At 40.5% G+C, this 17586-nt stretch overlaps 1 protein-coding gene across 2 annotated transcripts; it reads left to right on the forward strand.

Moving 5' to 3' along the window:
- Positions 1-376: 376 nt before the first annotated feature.
- On the forward strand, positions 377-17304 carry DNAJB11 (DnaJ heat shock protein family (Hsp40) member B11). Of its 2 annotated transcripts, none has more exons than XM_055308443.1 (10): positions 377-652; positions 3179-3335; positions 7163-7260; positions 9189-9321; positions 12698-12840; positions 13611-13698; positions 14368-14420; positions 15542-15653; positions 15943-16102; positions 16853-17304. In XM_055308443.1, the coding sequence occupies exons 1-10, from the start codon at positions 585-587 to the stop codon at positions 16915-16917; spliced, it is 1077 nt and encodes a 358-aa protein (XP_055164418.1). In that variant the 5' UTR covers positions 377-584; the 3' UTR covers positions 16918-17304. The 2 variants fall into 2 exon arrangements, with proteins under 2 accessions (XP_055164418.1, XP_055164417.1); XM_055308442.1 differs by having other exon boundaries at positions 383-652; positions 13611-13693; positions 14363-14420.
- The last annotated feature ends 282 nt before the right edge of the window (positions 17305-17586 follow it).

A 17586-nucleotide genomic window follows, 5' to 3' on the forward strand; every position in this document is an offset into this window, starting at 1 on the left:
ACCCAGCGTAAAGCTCCAGATGAATGAAATTCCCAGACTCGTAACCAGGTAAGTCCTCCCTCCCGTAATTGGCCAGTGCTGGAGGAGGAGCCTCGTGATTGGTGGAGAGCCCGAGGTGGGCGGGGAGGGGCGGGACTCCTGGACCCCACCGCCTTTTTGCGTAGCTTTCTGCGACTCCTGGCTACCCGGGCCGAGCGGATGCCCGCGGCGGCGCGTCTCTCTGACGTTCCCTCCTCTAATTGGCCCGGAGCTGCGGCTGCAATTCGGAGGCCTAACTGGCCGCCCGCGCCGCCTCGGAGGTGAAGTGTACCGCGCTGGTTGGCTGCGCGGCGCCGGCCGCGTGTGATGTCCCGAGCAGCGATTGGCTCTCGCCGGCTGCGGGGCTTCTCTCCCGGGGACTCGGGACTCCCGGGAAGTGGACTGGCCGAGGAGGGGGCGAGCTCGCCGTCGCTCGGGACCGAGGGGTGACCCCGGGGAGAGGCGGCCTCTGGGCACCGGGCGGGGGGTGGGGGGCCGGTGAGCCGACGCGGCGGCCGGGCGGAGCGGTGGGCGAGGGCCGGCACGGAGGCGGGCACCGAGAGACCATGGCCCCGCAGAACCTGGGCACCCTCTGCCTGTTGCTGCTGTACCTCCTCGGGGCCGCGATCGCCGGGTGAGGACCGGGCGCCCGCGGGCACGGGGCCGGTGGGTCGGTGCGTCTGGGCTGCGGGAGGAGGGCGTGTGAGGGGCGGCGGAGAGGGGCGCAGGGCCGGAGGCCCTTCCAGCGGGATGTGGGTGCGGTGCGGGACGCCCCGTGGCGGGGGGGGGCGGGCGGGGTGCTGCTGAGCCGAAGAGGAGGACCCGGTACGTGGACCGCCCGCAACAAGCCCCTGGGCGGGGGGGGCGGGGGGGTGCTGCGAGGCTGAGCCAGCGAGGGAGAACAGGTAGGGGAGCCATGCTGGGGCCGAAGGAAATGGGATGGAGGCAGCGAGGCGGGCCCTGGAGAGTGCTTGTCCTTCCTGGCTCCTGGCGGTAACGGAGCCTTAGCTGCCCTCCTGCTTCACGGCCTCTCTCCATGGCACGTTCCTGAGAAGCTTCCTAATCTCAGGAACAGGAAGGGCATTTCACCGACCGACAGCGAGCTGGCATTCAAGACCCCGCATCCCCACCCCACCTGCGGGTTTCTTGACCCTGAGGAACCTCTGAGTTCTCATCTGTATCATGAAGATAAAAAGGTGCCCCCCCCCCCGTACGAAGGGAGTAGGAAGGACCACCTGAACCCTCAGGGATGCGTGCAGCCTCTTAGATCTACGATCCGCAGGATATGACGTGCCGGGCTCACATTAGAGTATATGGGGGAACAGTGAAGTCTTCGCTTCTAACAATTCCTAAGTTTCCCTCACTGTAGGGGATGCTACTTAGCAAAGCTTTAAACTTCAAAGCGCTTGTTATTTCTTAAAAGTGTTCTCCCCCCCCCCCCCCCGTGCTTATATGCTTAAACTTTGTCGTCATTTTTTTCTGGTGAAACATTTTAAATCGCTAAATAATAATAATAATGATTTCTTCTAGGTAATGCTTTATTGTTTTTCTTAGTATGTTTTTTGTTAGTACTTCACTTAAAGCAACACATACATACCCTAAGATGTGGGTCAGTCTGAGTATTGTTAATTCTGTAGCTTTAAACGCCAGCCTTTTTATAAAGAAGTCTTTGGGGAACTGTAACATTGATGCTGAACTATGCCAGCTATCTTTTCCCTGATTATTCTGGACTGTTACTGACCCATTTTTATATTAAGTGTATTCTAAGTAAGCCTCATTCTTTAAACAGCTCCTTTATTATTAATTTTGGTGAACCTTTTGATTTATTTAGTCCCTTGTCTCGAGATCTTAGGGGTGTTTGCAGATTGGGGGGGCGGGGGAGGATAAAACATCTAATTAATTCTCATGGACTTCCTTGGGGATGATAATTTTACAGACTTAGACCTGAAATGATTAAATGACTTTCCAAAGTGTGACAAAGAGCTTATGAAATCATTTTTTCCATGTTCTGTCATATATCACTTGGCACCTCAATGCATTTTATCCCCATTGCATTTTAAAGTCACCATCACTACTGTAGTAGTGTGTCCATTGTGGACAACTTTCCCATTCCCTGTGTTGAGAAATGCATTTTCAGAATAATTTTTTTTTCCAGAATAATTTTTGATGGCTAAAATGACTCTGGCAAAAGGAGTAGGTTTTTGTGAGCATGCTTATTTATTCATTTCATTCAGTAAATATTTATTGGTGTCTTCTATGGGCTACAGTCCCTACCCTTGAAGTTTATTATGGTCTGTTTTATGCATTGGCCCTTCTTGCAAATACTCCTTTTATAATTACTTTAGTCTAGCAGAGTCCCTTGCACGGAGGTCAGTGAATCTGTACCTTATCTCCCAGCTCATGCTATATGCATATTTGTAGCTGCTGAGACTTACAGGCTTCTGCATATGGGCTTCAGCAGCTGTCTATAATTAGGACTTGACCAAGACAAACCAGTATAGCCACTAACAATGACTGCAAGATTGTTATTTTCTCTCACTTTTAGCAAAACACACCGCAACTCCTACATCCAGGTAGAGGTTATTCTTTCTCAGGGTTCTTAACTGGATTTTGGCTTAACTTCTGTGTTAACCTCTGAAGTTAATTTCAGTTGCTTCATGTTTAACATTCTAAACACAAAGCTACGGTTAGAACTTTTACATGATGTGATCTCTTTGAATAAAGAAAATCATCCTTTGGTTATTATTTGACCTTTGGACATAGCCAGAAGTCATTTGAAGTCACTAATAGAGGGAAGGAAAAAAGAGAGAGTTAATTCGATTGTACAGTTACTGGTTGAAAATAACATGTGACCATAAATAAGGAAATAGTTCTCTTGTCTGAAAGGGTCTAAGAGAAGTATGCCACAGATGTTTTGAATAATTGTAGTGAAGTTCAAAAATTCATGGCCTCTCATTGTGATTACTTCAATATGTAAGATTCCTTACAAATTCTGACGGGCTCTTTTTAGTCATTCTTTTTTGTGTGTCACATGTATGCCTTCATTTTCCTACCTCTTTGCTCATATACAAACCTAAAAGCAAAGGAAAAAAATTGCACTTTTAAAAACATACTGTAGAACTCTTTAATGAAGTACCCTTTCCCCCTCCCTATTCCCTAGGCGAGATTTCTATAAGATCTTGGGGGTGCCTCGCAGCGCCTCTATAAAAGACATTAAAAAGGCCTACAGGAAACTAGCCCTGCAGCTTCATCCTGACCGGAACCCGGATGACCCACGAGCTCAGGAGAAATTCCAGGACCTAGGTGCTGCTTATGAGGTGAGTCAGGAAAAAGGATGAAGTACGAACAAAATCTACAGATAGAGCAAAGGCCGTGTAACACAGAGTAACACTCCTTTCCTTCAGGTCACTTTTTAAAAAAAATAGGCTACAGATAAAAATAAGAGTAGTGCTTGCTGCTACATTGCATATTAACATTAGCATATGCCATTTCCTAATTTTTTCGTATTAGTTTTTGTTTTTTTAAGGAGAGTAAGGTTGAATAAGATGAAAAAAAGAAAGATTGAAAGATTAATGAGTAGGTTGATCATCAGTCAGTTTGGGAGCTAGAGCCAGAAATAGAAACAAAATCTAAATGAGGATTGCAAATCCACATGCCTGCAATGGACCAGACACAGAACATGCAGGGCAGTTATGAGATAAAACATGACAGTGGATCTTCTACCACCATGTTGGGAATCAACAGGGATTGACAAGGACTGTGGCAAACTGAAGTCTTCTTGCCCTTTCTCAAGGGGACAGCTGTTACTCAACCCCAGCTAGTCTTTGACATGTAGAAATGGAAACACAGTATTGCCAGATCATGTAATTTTTCAAGAGAAGTGGAAATGCAGATTTTTATGTAATTCTTTTGATTGGAAAATGCTGGTAACTAATTCAATTTAAAATTTTCTTTTTTTGTGCAGATCATATAAAACACAGCAACAGTTTACAATTTGCAGCCTCTAATCAGGAGATGAAGACGCTTTCATTAATATCATCTCATTTAATCTGCACTAGGATACCATGAAATATAGTAGAGCTGGACATATTCTTATTCTCAATTTCTTTTTTTTTTTTCATTTTTACTAACACCGAGGAATATTTATTGAATGCTTAATAAATTACTTACTATTTTGAAAACTGTTACACACAGACTCCTTCAACACTATGGGGAAAATTTTTACAAATAAGTTCTGATAATCTTGCATTTGTTAGGAGTTAGCTTTTTTCATGTGTTGCAATTCACTTTTCCTCTAGAAATAGAATAAGAGATCGGGGTGGGGGAGGGGTTCCAGCCTTAGTGAGAGATAATTGACAAAATTATAGAATGTTTAAAGTGTACATCATGATGTGATATATATAGACATTGTGAAAGGACACTGCCCATGTAATTAACACATCTAGCACTTTTCTTGTCTCTTTATGATGTGAACATTTAAGTTCTGCTTTCTTAGCACATTTCAGGTATACATTACAGTGTTAACCACTGTAGTGATAACATTCCATTTTCTGAAAGGGCACAGGTAAAATAATTTAACTCTGAAAGTTTTGGAGCTAAAACTTCTGAATTCAAGTTAAATCCCTGGTTAGTAAGAAGGCTGGAAACAAATCTGAAAAATATTTTTAGTGGGAAAAAGCTGAAAGGAAGGGGTCCCAAAGCCTAGATTAAAGAATCCACCAAACTAAAACAATGATTTATACGAAGCAATCTAGAGCTAATGGAGTCCCCCTTCTATTGATGCCTTCAAAGATCCCATAGGATGGAAATTTCTAACCTGGAGCCCACAAATAAGTTTGAGAGTGTTTGTGGACTCTCTTAAATTATATGTGACATTTTGGTTCTTGTTGATAATATGGAAACCATATTTTGCACTATTTTTCCCATAAATATTCCCATTGTTTGCTAGGAACTGAATAGTCCAAAATATCTTTTAGGGAAGCTGTTGCTTAGAATTTGCCATGTTCTTTAAAGAGTCTACCATGTTGGGGCGCCTTGGTGGCTTAGTCGGTTGAGTATCTAACTATTGATTTTGGCTCACAGGTCATGACCTCAGGGTCATTGGATGGAGCCCTGTATTGGGCTTCAGGCTGAGTGTGGAGCCTACTTGAGATTCTCTCCCTCTGCCCCTCACCCACCACCTACAAATTCACTCACTCTCTCTGTCTCTAAAGAAATAAGTGTCTCCCATGCTGTTTAGCTATGACCTAAGCAGGCTATACATAAATCATTCATGAGATTGCAGTTTATTTAACTCGAAGAACCTTTCTAGTCACTGGTTCAAATTTTCTTTTTTCTTTGTATTACTCACTTCATTGCCTTGGTCCTTAGATAAATTAGTGTTCACGAATCAAAATCCCAGTTGAGTCTTTTGTGAATACAAATCTGTCTTTTCTACTGAGCTGGGATTACTGCTGGCATTTTAATTAGTTGAGACTTTGGGTTGATTGACCAATCAACTAAGAACCTTTATTTCCTTTTGAAAATAAAATAGTTTCTAAGACCATGGAATAAAATTGCATTCCTTGGACAGAAGAAAACTGAAAAGGAAGTGAATTATAATAGATAACTTTAAGGGTAGTTTTGAGAGGGTTACGAGAGAAGCCTCTGCTGCCCATAAAGAGGCTGACTTTAAAATAGTCTTGGTTTAGAGGTTTTGAAGTGGTGTTTCTTATAGACCCAAATGTGGGGTTCATTTCTTTGCAAGACAAGAGCCCAAGAGACTTGAAAGTAAAAATATTGGAAATCCAGATCACATAATAATGAGTTTGAGGCTTTTGTTTTGTTTGTTTTTAAGGTTAACTCTGCCCATTTCTACTTCCCTCAAGTAGCTAATTTTTTTTTTTTTTAGGATATTTACCCAAACACTCCTTTCACATGAACAATTATGCCTTTAGTCAAGTAACCCATTTGTCTTTGCTTTTAAGAATGTTCTCTTTCATATACTCACTTTCTTGTAACATTTAAGATAAATTTAGAAAAATAAAATTTTTTCGTGGCTCTTTACACATTATTCAGCCCCGAGCCAAAAGCGTATCCTGTTTATATATGCCAGGCAAGTCTTCCCTTTCTTTTGCTGAGCAACAAGCCCCATCGTACTTATAACCTCTCTTTTCCTGAGCCAGTGCAAGTATGGGTTTGAAATAACTTGCCTTCAATCTGTTGTCTAAATAGAGTTTTAAAATAACAAATTAGGAATAAAGTTATTTAGTTGTCAAAATTATATGTGTGTATATACTTCAGATTTCTCTAAATAGATGGGAAGCCTTTACCTTTTTTTGGCATGTTGAAAGACTTTAAAGAGTATGGAAGCTTATTTTGTTTCTATATTCTTCAGTATTTTATATGGAATGAGCCCAATTTTTTCAAGCTGTGAAATTGACCTTGAGCAGTATTCATAGAGCAGTGAATTTTTTTTCCCCACTCTCTGCAATTCAGACTCAAAATTACAAACTTAAACATATATATAGTAGATAGCATTCTTCTACAGATGAATTTCTACATACCCCCAAAATGGAGAAGGGAATATGAAAGTATAGTATAGACCTTTCTGAAGGGCCTATCATTTGATTCCCTTGACCTGTCAGTCTCCTAATGTGTATAGGGGATAGGGGTCCATATGGTAGGGACAAGTAGGCCTAAGCAGAAGATTTTACTGCGTCTATCATTAATTATAATCTGTCCTATCATATCATAATCCATTGTTCAGAGAGATACTGTATCATAGAGGTGAACAGCACAAGCACAAGAATCAAACTGCATGGGAAATAAACCTGATGAATTCATCTCACCTCTTCCCTGTTGTTGCCCTCCCCTTGATAGCCACATTGCTAATCTCAGATATGATTTTTATCTGACTAGGTGAATTTTGATAAATTTAAATTAAAGACATGAATTGAGCAACTGGAAGTTCCAAAATCAACAGTGCATTGAAGAATTTAGTCTGCCAAAGCAAATATATACAGCCTTAATACCACACAGAATGAAAACTGCATTTCACAAAAGTCTTATCAGAGTTTTTTTTTAAAAAACCCTTAAATGTGAATGTATCTTAATTGCATAATACCAACTCGTGATCTTTTCTTCCACTGGCTTTTGTCCCCAGGTTCTGTCAGATAGTGAGAAACGAAAACAGTATGATACTTACGGTGAAGAGGGATTAAAAGATGGTCATCAGAGCTCCCATGGAGACATTTTTTCACAGTGAGTAATTTGCCCATCTGTAAAGTGTTAGTGTCTGAGAATAGGTCATTGGATGCTTATTAGAGATTTATCTTTGCTCCCTTGTTGAGAAGCTTTTGATGAAGAGTACAGCTCAACTGATTCTTGACCAAAAGGTTAATCATCCTCTTCCCTGCAGGAATACACTCTTCTATTTTCATAAAGCTCCAAAATAGACAGCACCGAAAATGCTTCCATCCAGCCAATTGTATCAATCAAATTGATCCTGACAATGTTGGGGGCCCTATGTGTTGGAAACTACTATATATTGTCTCTTCACTGTCTTAAAATCTGCAAACTGTTAATGCATAAAATTATTCTTATAAGCAGAGAGAGAGAGAAATTCCTATTCCCATACCCAGAACTGCCTCTTTTTCATTATATCAACAAGAGTGTGGCAAATATGGTAATCAGCATTGGTAGAAGGAATTAGGGTAGAGGTTCTTTTGCTCCAGTTGTGCATGGCTTTCTGGGAGTGCTAAATGACTGGAATAATAATACACACCTTTCCCTCACACTCTTTGAACCCCTCTTTGTTGAGCATTTGAATATCTGTATGCACTGATGAGATCTTAATCTGGGGTTCCAAATCAAGTTATAAACAAAAAATGTTTGTGAGTATGCTTTTGTATGGGTAGAGGGTTTATTGCTTTCTTCAGATTCTTAAAGCGTTTTGTGAATCCTTTCCCAAAGGAAGTAAGAATCACTGTTGCATACAGTAATTTCCCTCATTTAGTATTTGGGGGAGACAGTAGATTTTTTCAGGACTTGTAAAGATTTGTGAATAATATGGTTAGGAAATCCTTCTTTTCCCTAGGATCATTTTGGTTGTTTTAGCCTACTAAGGAAGTGTCCTCTTCCCCTTGGCTATTAGAAGCAATATGTAGGGATACCAGACAGAAAGAAAGCTCCATCTGTACTCTACCCCCACCTCCTGAAAATCCTCCCTCTCTGTTTTTGTTTAAGATTCAGGAAATCCATTCACCAAGATTGGTTGGTGGGTGAGAAGGAGTTACTTAGTTGTCATCATTATGCTAACATCTGAGGTTTCTTTTTTTTTTTTTTAAGATGTTATTTATTTATTCATGAGAGAGGAGAGAGAGAGAGAGAGAGAGAGAGAGAGGCACAGGCAGAGGGAGAAGCAGGCTCCGTGCGGGGAACCTGACATGGGCCTGGATCCTGGGTCTTCAGGATCACGCCCTGGGCTGAAGGCGGGCGCTAAACCGCTGAGCCACCCGGGCTGCCCACATCTGAGGTTTCCTAACATCAAAAATTAACGTCAAGATTAGAATACCTAAACATTTGAAGGGCATTGTTTGTATTAATTCAAAGTGATGCTTTTATAAGTTACAAAAATTGATTTTGATTTTGTAGAGAACAGAACTTCCTTTATCTTAAGGTCCAAAATTCTACTAAGGCTGATGCTTTTTTAGCTTACTCAATTATATAACCAAGAGTTTTTTACAGAACATAGCTTCTTTAACTAAAGCTAGTTTCTGAATATACAAAGTGAATAATACAAATGTTCAAAATTATCATGAAAGTAAGCATTACATGAGTTTACATATGCCCTTTCTCAGTAAGGTCATTATATCCTGATATTCCTTGATATTAAAACAGATTATTATTTCATTGATTAAGCCCAACTTTGAATTCATTGGCACACTGTATATGTGCACTGTAATATGTATCCGGATAATATTTATTAAAAATTTTTTGTGGCAGAGGGCAATATAATTAATGTTGTATAAATGAAAATTGCATATTATGTTTGACTCCAATGTATTAAAAATGTCAGTTTTTATCCAATATATTGGTAGGACATAATATTGTATCCATGTGAAGAAAACTAAATAATTGAAGACGTGAACTCTGCTTTCTTTTCTTGATGATTTTACACTTATTCACAGCTTCTTTGGAGATTTTGGTTTCATGTTTGGAGGAACCCCTCGTCAGCAAGACAGAAATATTCCAAGAGGCAGTGATATTATTGTAGATCTAGAAGTCACTTTGGAAGAAGTATATGCAGGAAATTTTGTGGAAGTAAGTTCGAACAATACAGCTATTCATAATAACTTCCAGAACTTGTTCCTTTGACTAAAAACAAGAAATTTCTGAGTGCCTTCTCTGTCTTTTGGGAGTCGGGAGAGTGATCAGATGTGTCAGATTGAGTTAATCATAGTCCTTGGTTTATGATACAGAGTTCACTGTTTCATGAACTCACCACCCAGTCCAGGGACTACAGTAAAACTACCACTTACATCTACCCACATGCTACTTCTCTGTTCCATTCCTCTGTCTCACTTCAGAGCTAGCTACTGTCCTAAGTTTTGTCTTTACTGTTCCCTTGCCACTGTTCTTTGTTTGTTCTATTACATGTGTACAAATACCTGAATGATATATTGTTGTATTTTTATTGTTTTTGGCTTTGTAAAAATACTATCATACCATACATTATCTTCTGGGACTGGTTTTTTTCACTCACTATTATGTTACCAAGGTGTTGCTGTAGCTAAAATTCTGCTAAATAGAATTTTACTCTGAGCACTTTGTATCAGTAGGCATGTAGGTTATTTCCAGGTTTGTTTGTTGTTTTTCACTTCCTAATAGTGCTTTTTGAACATTCTTGTACATATAACTAGGTACATGTGAGCAAGAGTTTCTCTTGGGTACATATACGAAAGAGTGGAATTCTTGGGTAATGGAAACCAATGTTCATTTGTACAAGATAATTTTATATTGTTTTCTCAATTGATTAGTACTAGCACTTCTACTAGAGATCTTATAGATTGGCTACCTCTCTAAAACTGTGAAATGTGAAACTTCTCAACTTTTGCCTATCAAGTGGGCAGAAATATCATTTCATTGTGGCCTTGATTTGCATTTTCTCAGTTCATAATTAGGATAAACACCTTCATATGTTTAGTGGCCGTATTTATTAACTTTTATTGGCAATAAGTGATACAAATGTAGCCAGTTTATAACTTGTGTTTTCATTATATTGAAGATTTATTTAAAATGAACAGAAGTCATTAATTTTAGCATGGCCAAATATATCAGTCTTTTCTTTTATGCTTAGTTTTTGTGTCTTTTTTTTTTTTTTTTTAAGATTCATTTATTTATTCATGAGAGACACAGAGAGAGAATGTGGCAGAGACCTAGGCAGAGGGAGAAGCAGGCTCCCCACAAGGAGCCTGATACGGGACTGAATCCTGGATCCCAGGATCACGCTTGAGTTGAAGGCAGAAGCTTAACTGCTGAGCCACCCAGGCGCCCCTTGTGTCTTGTTTAAGAAATTTGTTTCTGCCCTAAAATCAGAAAACAAGTCACCTATATTTTCTACTAAAACTTTGGGATCTTTTCATTTGAGGTTATTTCTCTTTTTTTAGTTCTGGAAAATTTATATCCCATTATTTTTGCAAATATATAGTGCTCTTCATTGGCATTTCTCCGTCTATCTGCTCATAACTTTCTTTTAAATATTAAAAACACAGTACAAAACCATTCTAGTTCTTTAGCCTTCCCTGCTTCCTTCTAGGAGAGTGCCTTATTTTGGACTTCTGGCTCACAACAGTTTTCAATTATGTCCATCCCAATAGTCTCCCATTGGCTGTGTTTTTATTTCAACTCATATCTTTGTATATAATATCTCTACTGGATCTTTACATTATTTCTTATATTATTGCTAATGTCCTCCCTTATCTCCTTAAATGTAACTATGCTTATTGGTCTTTCTCCTCTAATACATTTGCTTAAAATATATATTTTATCTATTTGTTGCCTTTTCTGGAAAGTGGGGGACATATATGTAGTTGGACTCCTCAGGTGTCTAGATGTTTCTTTGGACTTTGAGCTCATATTTCCCCCATGGATATCAGCAACTCTCTTTCCAGAGGAGAGCGTTTGGGGGCAAGCCCTTGCATAGTGGTTTTATTTGTGTTCTTGGAGGTTTTTTGGTCTTGTTTGGTGTCTGCAGTCTGTTGTTTTGGAGGAGAGAGGCCAGATAGTGCTTGTCCCAAGGCGATTCAAGAGAGAGATGAGAGCAGAACTTCAACTGCTTTTCTCTAGCATCTCTTCAGTGGCCCCCACTAGCTACAGCTGCCCCATGTTGTAGCTTCCACATTATACACATGCTGGTTCAAAACAGCCTTCTGGTTCTGTGGAGTTTTTCCACAAATTGTGTGTTATAATTATTGCTTCTTGGAATCCATGTTTTCTTTTAGTTTTTCCAGGATTTTGGAGGAGAAAGCCAGTAGCCCATGCATAGCTACCAACTAGACAAGAAGCATTTTCTTTAGTTGTGTTTTTGCTCTGAATAGTTGAACGAAGAAGACTGGACAGTTACAGAAGATGCACTGGCTTCTAATACTGTGCTTTGGTCTGAAGGATGGGGAAAGGGCACTGAAAGTATTCGTTCTGTCTCTCTTTCAAAAGCAAGATAGGTTGTTGAGGTGGGAGAAAAGAGGTGAGCCTAATTAATTCCCACATTCCCTCCAGACCTTGGTCATGTTCCTGAACCTTCTGTTTCTTAATTACTTCCCCTGCAAAATGGAGACTGTAACAGATCTACTTCATGAGGTTGTTAGGAGTATCAGACAAGTTCGTATATGTAAAAGTGATCAGAGCCTTGCTTGGTGCTCAGAGTAAGTGCTATCGAGGGTCTCTTCTACGCTTACTGTCGTCATTTATTCCATTGACCTAGGCTTCCATATATTGGTAGGCTTTAAGGGGTTTCTCTGGCAAGCATTTGCATCATCCTACTGCATGAACACATGCGTTGTGATCAGGTGTTTGACTAATGAAGCAGGCAAAACCAGGAACACATTTCTTCATGCAGATTGGTTCACACGAACCTTGAGGGATCAGCATGTTTGGTTGCAAGCAATTACAAAGAGGTGATCATTGTATCCCTTACGTGTTAGGTGTCTGAATTGAGATAGCAGTGGGAAACAGTCCTGGATCAAGTTGCCCGAAACAAGGAAGTGTTTTCATTAGATTTATCATAGCTAATTGTATGGTGACAGCTAAGACCAGCTTTCAAATGCCGAAGTGGTTCTTCAGGGGTTGTGCTTCGCACAGCTCACATTTCTTAAAAGATAGCAATTCTGTGAACTGCTTTAACTCAGGCATGGTTAGTTGTGCCTTAGAAATGCCGATATCATATGTATTATTTTACAGTTCTCTTCTTACTCCCCTCTCTTCTCCAGCTCCAGAATTTGAGCCATTGAAGTATCTGCTTTATTCTTGTAGAGGCTGATTTGTGACTCCACAAAGGCTTCTGTCAGCTTTAGGTTTTCTGGGGGGTAGCTTGCCAGAGGAGGGAAGTTTCAGCTCCGGCATGTGGGCAGCCCTGATCAATTGAGGAGACTAAAGGCTCTTTTACTGAGAGAGAAGCTGATGTTGTTTATGTACTTCTCAGGTAGTTAGAAACAAACCCGTGGCAAGGCAGGCTCCAGGCAAACGAAAATGCAACTGCCGGCAGGAGATGCGGACTACCCAGCTGGGCCCAGGGCGCTTCCAGATGACCCAGGAGGTGGTCTGTGACGAGTGCCCTAATGTCAAGTAAGTGGAGCACCTTCTCTGTTCTACCAAGAGACACTTTCATCATCTCACTTGTCTGATAAATGCTAATGGTCCATACCGAGATTTACTTCCCCAATCTCCCAACACCTTTCTCTCACTCTCTCATGCTCCACCTCTAGAGGACAGAGCGAAGACATGTACCTTTTTATTTTTCCAGAAGTATTTCTTCTAAATATCTCCTTCTGTGTTTCTGAACTAATAAGCAGTGCCCATTAATTGTGAATATATTTCTCAAATGTCAGTGTTTCATTTTTCCCACTTGGAATATTAGAGCAGTTATATATGTCCAGCTAACATTTCAGATTAGAGAGGTACTATTTGCTGATTATATTATAAACACTACTATTTAATTGAGCCGTATGTTTTATATATATATAAACTAGATCAGTTATTTGTGGGATCAGGAGAAGTATCAGGTAGGATACTTTGCTTCTGATTCCTGTCCTTCCAGGTGCAAATTTACGTAGGTGTTGAGTAGTTTTCTCTGTTATTGATCACTCAGCTCAACGTACTCAGTCTACTACAGGCTTCTTTAGAAGCCACAGTTACAAGATTATAGAATATATAGTAACTTTGCCCTGGCTGTTGGCATGTAGGAGATGTAAATGGATCTCCGATGGCTTTGCCAACCAGAGGTATGGAATAGTCTTTCAAGAAACAACTCTGATAGAACAGAAAAAATTAATTATCTGTATCTGGGATTTGGTTTGTATTTTAATTTTTTTCTTTCTAAATTCTCTTTGTCTCAGACTAGTGAATGAAGAACGAACACTAGAGGTAGAAATAGAACCTGGAGTGAGAGATGGAATGGAGTACCCCTTTATTGGAGAAGGTGAAGTACTGATATTGATGTTTTATTGTCATAATTTTCTGTTCTCCAGGTGCGTGAGAATTCCAGCCACCCCCACCTCACACCATATCCTAATGGCCACTAGTAAACATGTATATCATTTCCAATACTCTTTGGTCAGTTTTAGGGCACAGAAAGCCTTATATGACCTTCATGGATTTTCACATTAAGCCATAGCATTACAGTTTACCTTTTGAACATCACAGTCAAAAGTTACTATCCAGTAACTTAACTGGATATCTAGTAGCCTAAGTTATATCAAAATTTAGAGTGTTCAGACCCTAATGGATTAATTTGAACTCAGTAATGAAAGAAGATATGTAGCTGTGGATGGCATTAATGAGATGCTCTCAGACCTCACTTTTGAGGTTTCTGAAAAAAAAAAAAAAGAAAATTTAAGACTTAGGTTCAAGAAATCAATCTTTCTTTGGTTAGGAAACAGCTCAAGTTACTTATCGCTGTGTCTGAGACACAGATGATCTTCACTAATAATTTGAAACTTGGTATAACCAGTTAGAGACATTGCTCTCACAGGTAGACTTGATAGGCCACACCTAAGGTAGTAGCTTTTAAAAATTCTCCTAAACTACAGGTAGATTTGCAGTGTTCGTCTTGTGTGACTTACGATATACCATCATCTCTTCTGACTAGGTGAGCCTCATGTGGATGGAGAGCCAGGAGACCTGCGGTTCCGAATCAAAGTTGTCAAGTAAGTGATCTGATTTCGGAGGCCTTCTCTTTAGGCCCCGCTTTTCAGATGAGTTGGATTAGAAAGAGATAGATAGCCACCAGGACACTGCTAGGCTTTTCCCTGTGTTTCATGCCCTTCATTACCTAATTGGTCATTTGTAACTACAGCAATACTGAAAATTTGGGGTTGGGGCCCAGGATTGAACTGTTATAATTTACTTGGGACCTACAAATCCAAAAGATGTTGGAAGGAAAGAATTGATAAGACAAGTAAGGAGTTGTAAAAGAGAGACAAACAGGAATGGGACTCAAGGAGAGACCTGAGATTTTGACTGAGCAAGCATGACACCACAAAGGAATGGAAGGCTTTACATAGAAAGAACCTTCTGTTACATAATATGCAGCTTCTTTTTAGCATGAAATGCTGATTATACAAGAATTTTGCCCAGGACTTAAGCTTTCCTGTTTATTATTTCTCTCTTGTTACCACTTTGGAAAGCAGTGATACTTCTGCTTCTAAGGATTCATTGGAACAATTTTCCTATGTAAATATGGAGAAACATTCCCCCACTGCCTAGGACTTTCGCCTCCTACCACTCTTAATCTCAGAGATCTTTTCCCCAAGTTTCCTTACCTACTTTATCTCTCTCACATCTTCCCAGAAAACCTGGAACATGTGCTGTTCCCTGAGTAAACCTGGTACCTTCTCAAGTCCTGGTCTTTGCCAGAATTCCCTCTTACTCCAACCTCACCCTCCCCCATTCCCACCTTACCTGCATCTACAGCTGACCTGGCCTCGAGCCTAGCCCTAGAGACCTTCCCAAATCTTTTCCACTGCCCATCGCCCAGCCCCCACTGCCAGAAGTTGTCTTTCTCTTTTCTATAATATGATTACTTGTAGTTTTAGTTTTACTTATGTGCTTTGCCTTCTGCTGATTTATAAACTCCTTAAGCATAGAATTTAATAAACCTTACACAACTTTTTGGTTTCAATTAATGCTACACACAAAGGAGTGTCTAATAAATGTTCATTGTTTAAAAGAGTGGTATTCATCCTTTACCAAGATTTTTCTTAAAATTTTTGGAACACTTTCCAAAGAAAGATGGGAGTTTTTGATTTTTGCCTTGTTCTATTTTTAGGCACCCAATATTTGAAAGGAGAGGAGATGATTTGTATACAAACGTGACAATCTCACTAGTCGAGTCTCTGGTGGGCTTTGATATGGATATTACTCACTTGGATGGCCACAAGGTAAACAGACCAATTTTCCTGCTTCCCATCCTTTTAAAACCTGTCTTTTTAAAACCTGTCTTTTAAAACCTTTGTGTGGGTGGTTTTAAGATTACGTGTTTTTTCTTTTCCTTTGAAAACCTATTTCTTCAGCTCACAATGTCCTAATGGTGTTTCCCTTGTCCCTTCTTCACCCTTGCTGCTGTGCTGAGCTGTGATACGAGCTCTGGACACCAGTGCATGCTAGCAGCAGTGTGTGGTGTTTCAGGAGTACCAGTCCTAGTCCGGTCCATTGCCTTTTGCTTTCTAGGTACATATTTCCCGGGATAAGATCACAAGACCAGGAGCCAAGCTATGGAAGAAAGGAGAAGGGCTCCCCAACTTTGACAACAACAACATCAAGGGCTCTTTGATAATCACTTTTGATGTGGATTTTCCAAAAGAACAGTTAACAGAGGAAGCAAGAGAAGGTGAGTGGTCTAATGAGAAAGAGTGTGTGTGTGTGTGTGTGTGTGTGTGTGTGTGTGTGTGTGTGTGTGTGTGTCATGTCTGCAGTTTGTGAGTATGAAAACAGTGGTTAGAGATGACAGGCAACAAAAACAAACTCTCTGGTGACCTTGGGCATCAAACACAGGACCAGGAAATGAACTTGCCTTTCTATAAAAGAGATATTGAAAATCTCATCACCATGTTACAAAAGGCTGGGTGAAGAGGCTTTGGCAACAAGGGTATGTGGCTGTGAGCGTGAAGTGGGATCACATAAAACAAATAAGCTGGACCAAACGGTAAAGGGAAGGATATACATTAGAAGGGCTAGAGGACAAGGGGTGGCATCAGCAATGGCTACTTGAGGCAAGGGCCCAGTTGGTGCATCGGAGGAAGGAGAATGGTGAAAGAGGTCAGAACTAAAAAGAGGACAAAGAAGAAGGAACGGAAGACAACTGAAGAGCTTGATTGCCATTTTCTCATTTCTCATTGATAGGGTTTTGTGGGATGTGTGCCTCAGAGACAGAAGGAGATAAGGGGCCATGCCGTCTTGGACATACGTGTGCCCGTGGGGGGGGGGATCCACACGCAATGAACTTGAACATGGTTATTTATCTGTTTAACTTGGATCTGTGGTCGTCATAGGGCCTTTTGTGAGCCTCCCCATGAAATCTCTTTAAACTCTAAGCGAAATCGCGTTTTTTTGTTGATGGAATCACTTATTCTTTCTTCAGGTATCAAACAGCTTCTGAACCAAGGATCAGTGCAGAAGGTATACAATGGACTGCAAGGATATTAAGAGTGAATAAAATTGGACTTTGTTTAAAATAAGTGAATCAGCGATATTTATTATCTACAAGGGTTTTTTTGTGTTTTTGTTCTTACTTTCAATATGCAAGTTTGGCTTAATTTGTTTCTCCTAATGATCGTCATGAGATGAATAAGAGGGCTTAAGAATTTGTCCATTTGTGTTCAGAAAAGAATGACCAGCAAAAGGTTTAATAATACCTCTCCCTTTGGGGATTTAAAGTCTGGTGCTGCTGCCTGAGTTTCAAGAATTAAAGCTGCAAGAGGACTCCAGGAGCAAAAGAAACACAATATAAGGGGTCGGAGTTAATTGTTAGCCATTTCATTCAAAATACCAACTGGAGAAGTCTGTTTTTAAATACATATTGTTGTCATTTTTTTTCTTGACTCCTGTTTCTTGTTGGTTTAGCTACGTTGTTGTCCTTCCATCTCCATCTGGTCACTTTCTCTTGATCCTCCTAGTGCCCCCCTGGCTTCCTATGGGCTAGTTGGGTTGTCCTCCCATCAGGCAAGATGGACACTCAAACCTGCAAAAGGGCTGAGGTGTGACACGTGCTCTGGACACCAGTGCATGCTAGCAGCGGTGTGTTATATTTCAGGAGTACCAGTCCTAGTCTGGTCCATTGCCCTTTGCTTTCTAGGTACATATTTCCCGGGATAA

The sequence above is a fragment of the Nyctereutes procyonoides genome, unplaced genomic scaffold (genome assembly GCF_905146905.1).
Source record: "Nyctereutes procyonoides isolate TBG_1078 unplaced genomic scaffold, NYPRO_anot_genome, whole genome shotgun sequence".
Taxonomy (NCBI): domain Eukaryota; kingdom Metazoa; phylum Chordata; class Mammalia; order Carnivora; family Canidae; genus Nyctereutes; species Nyctereutes procyonoides.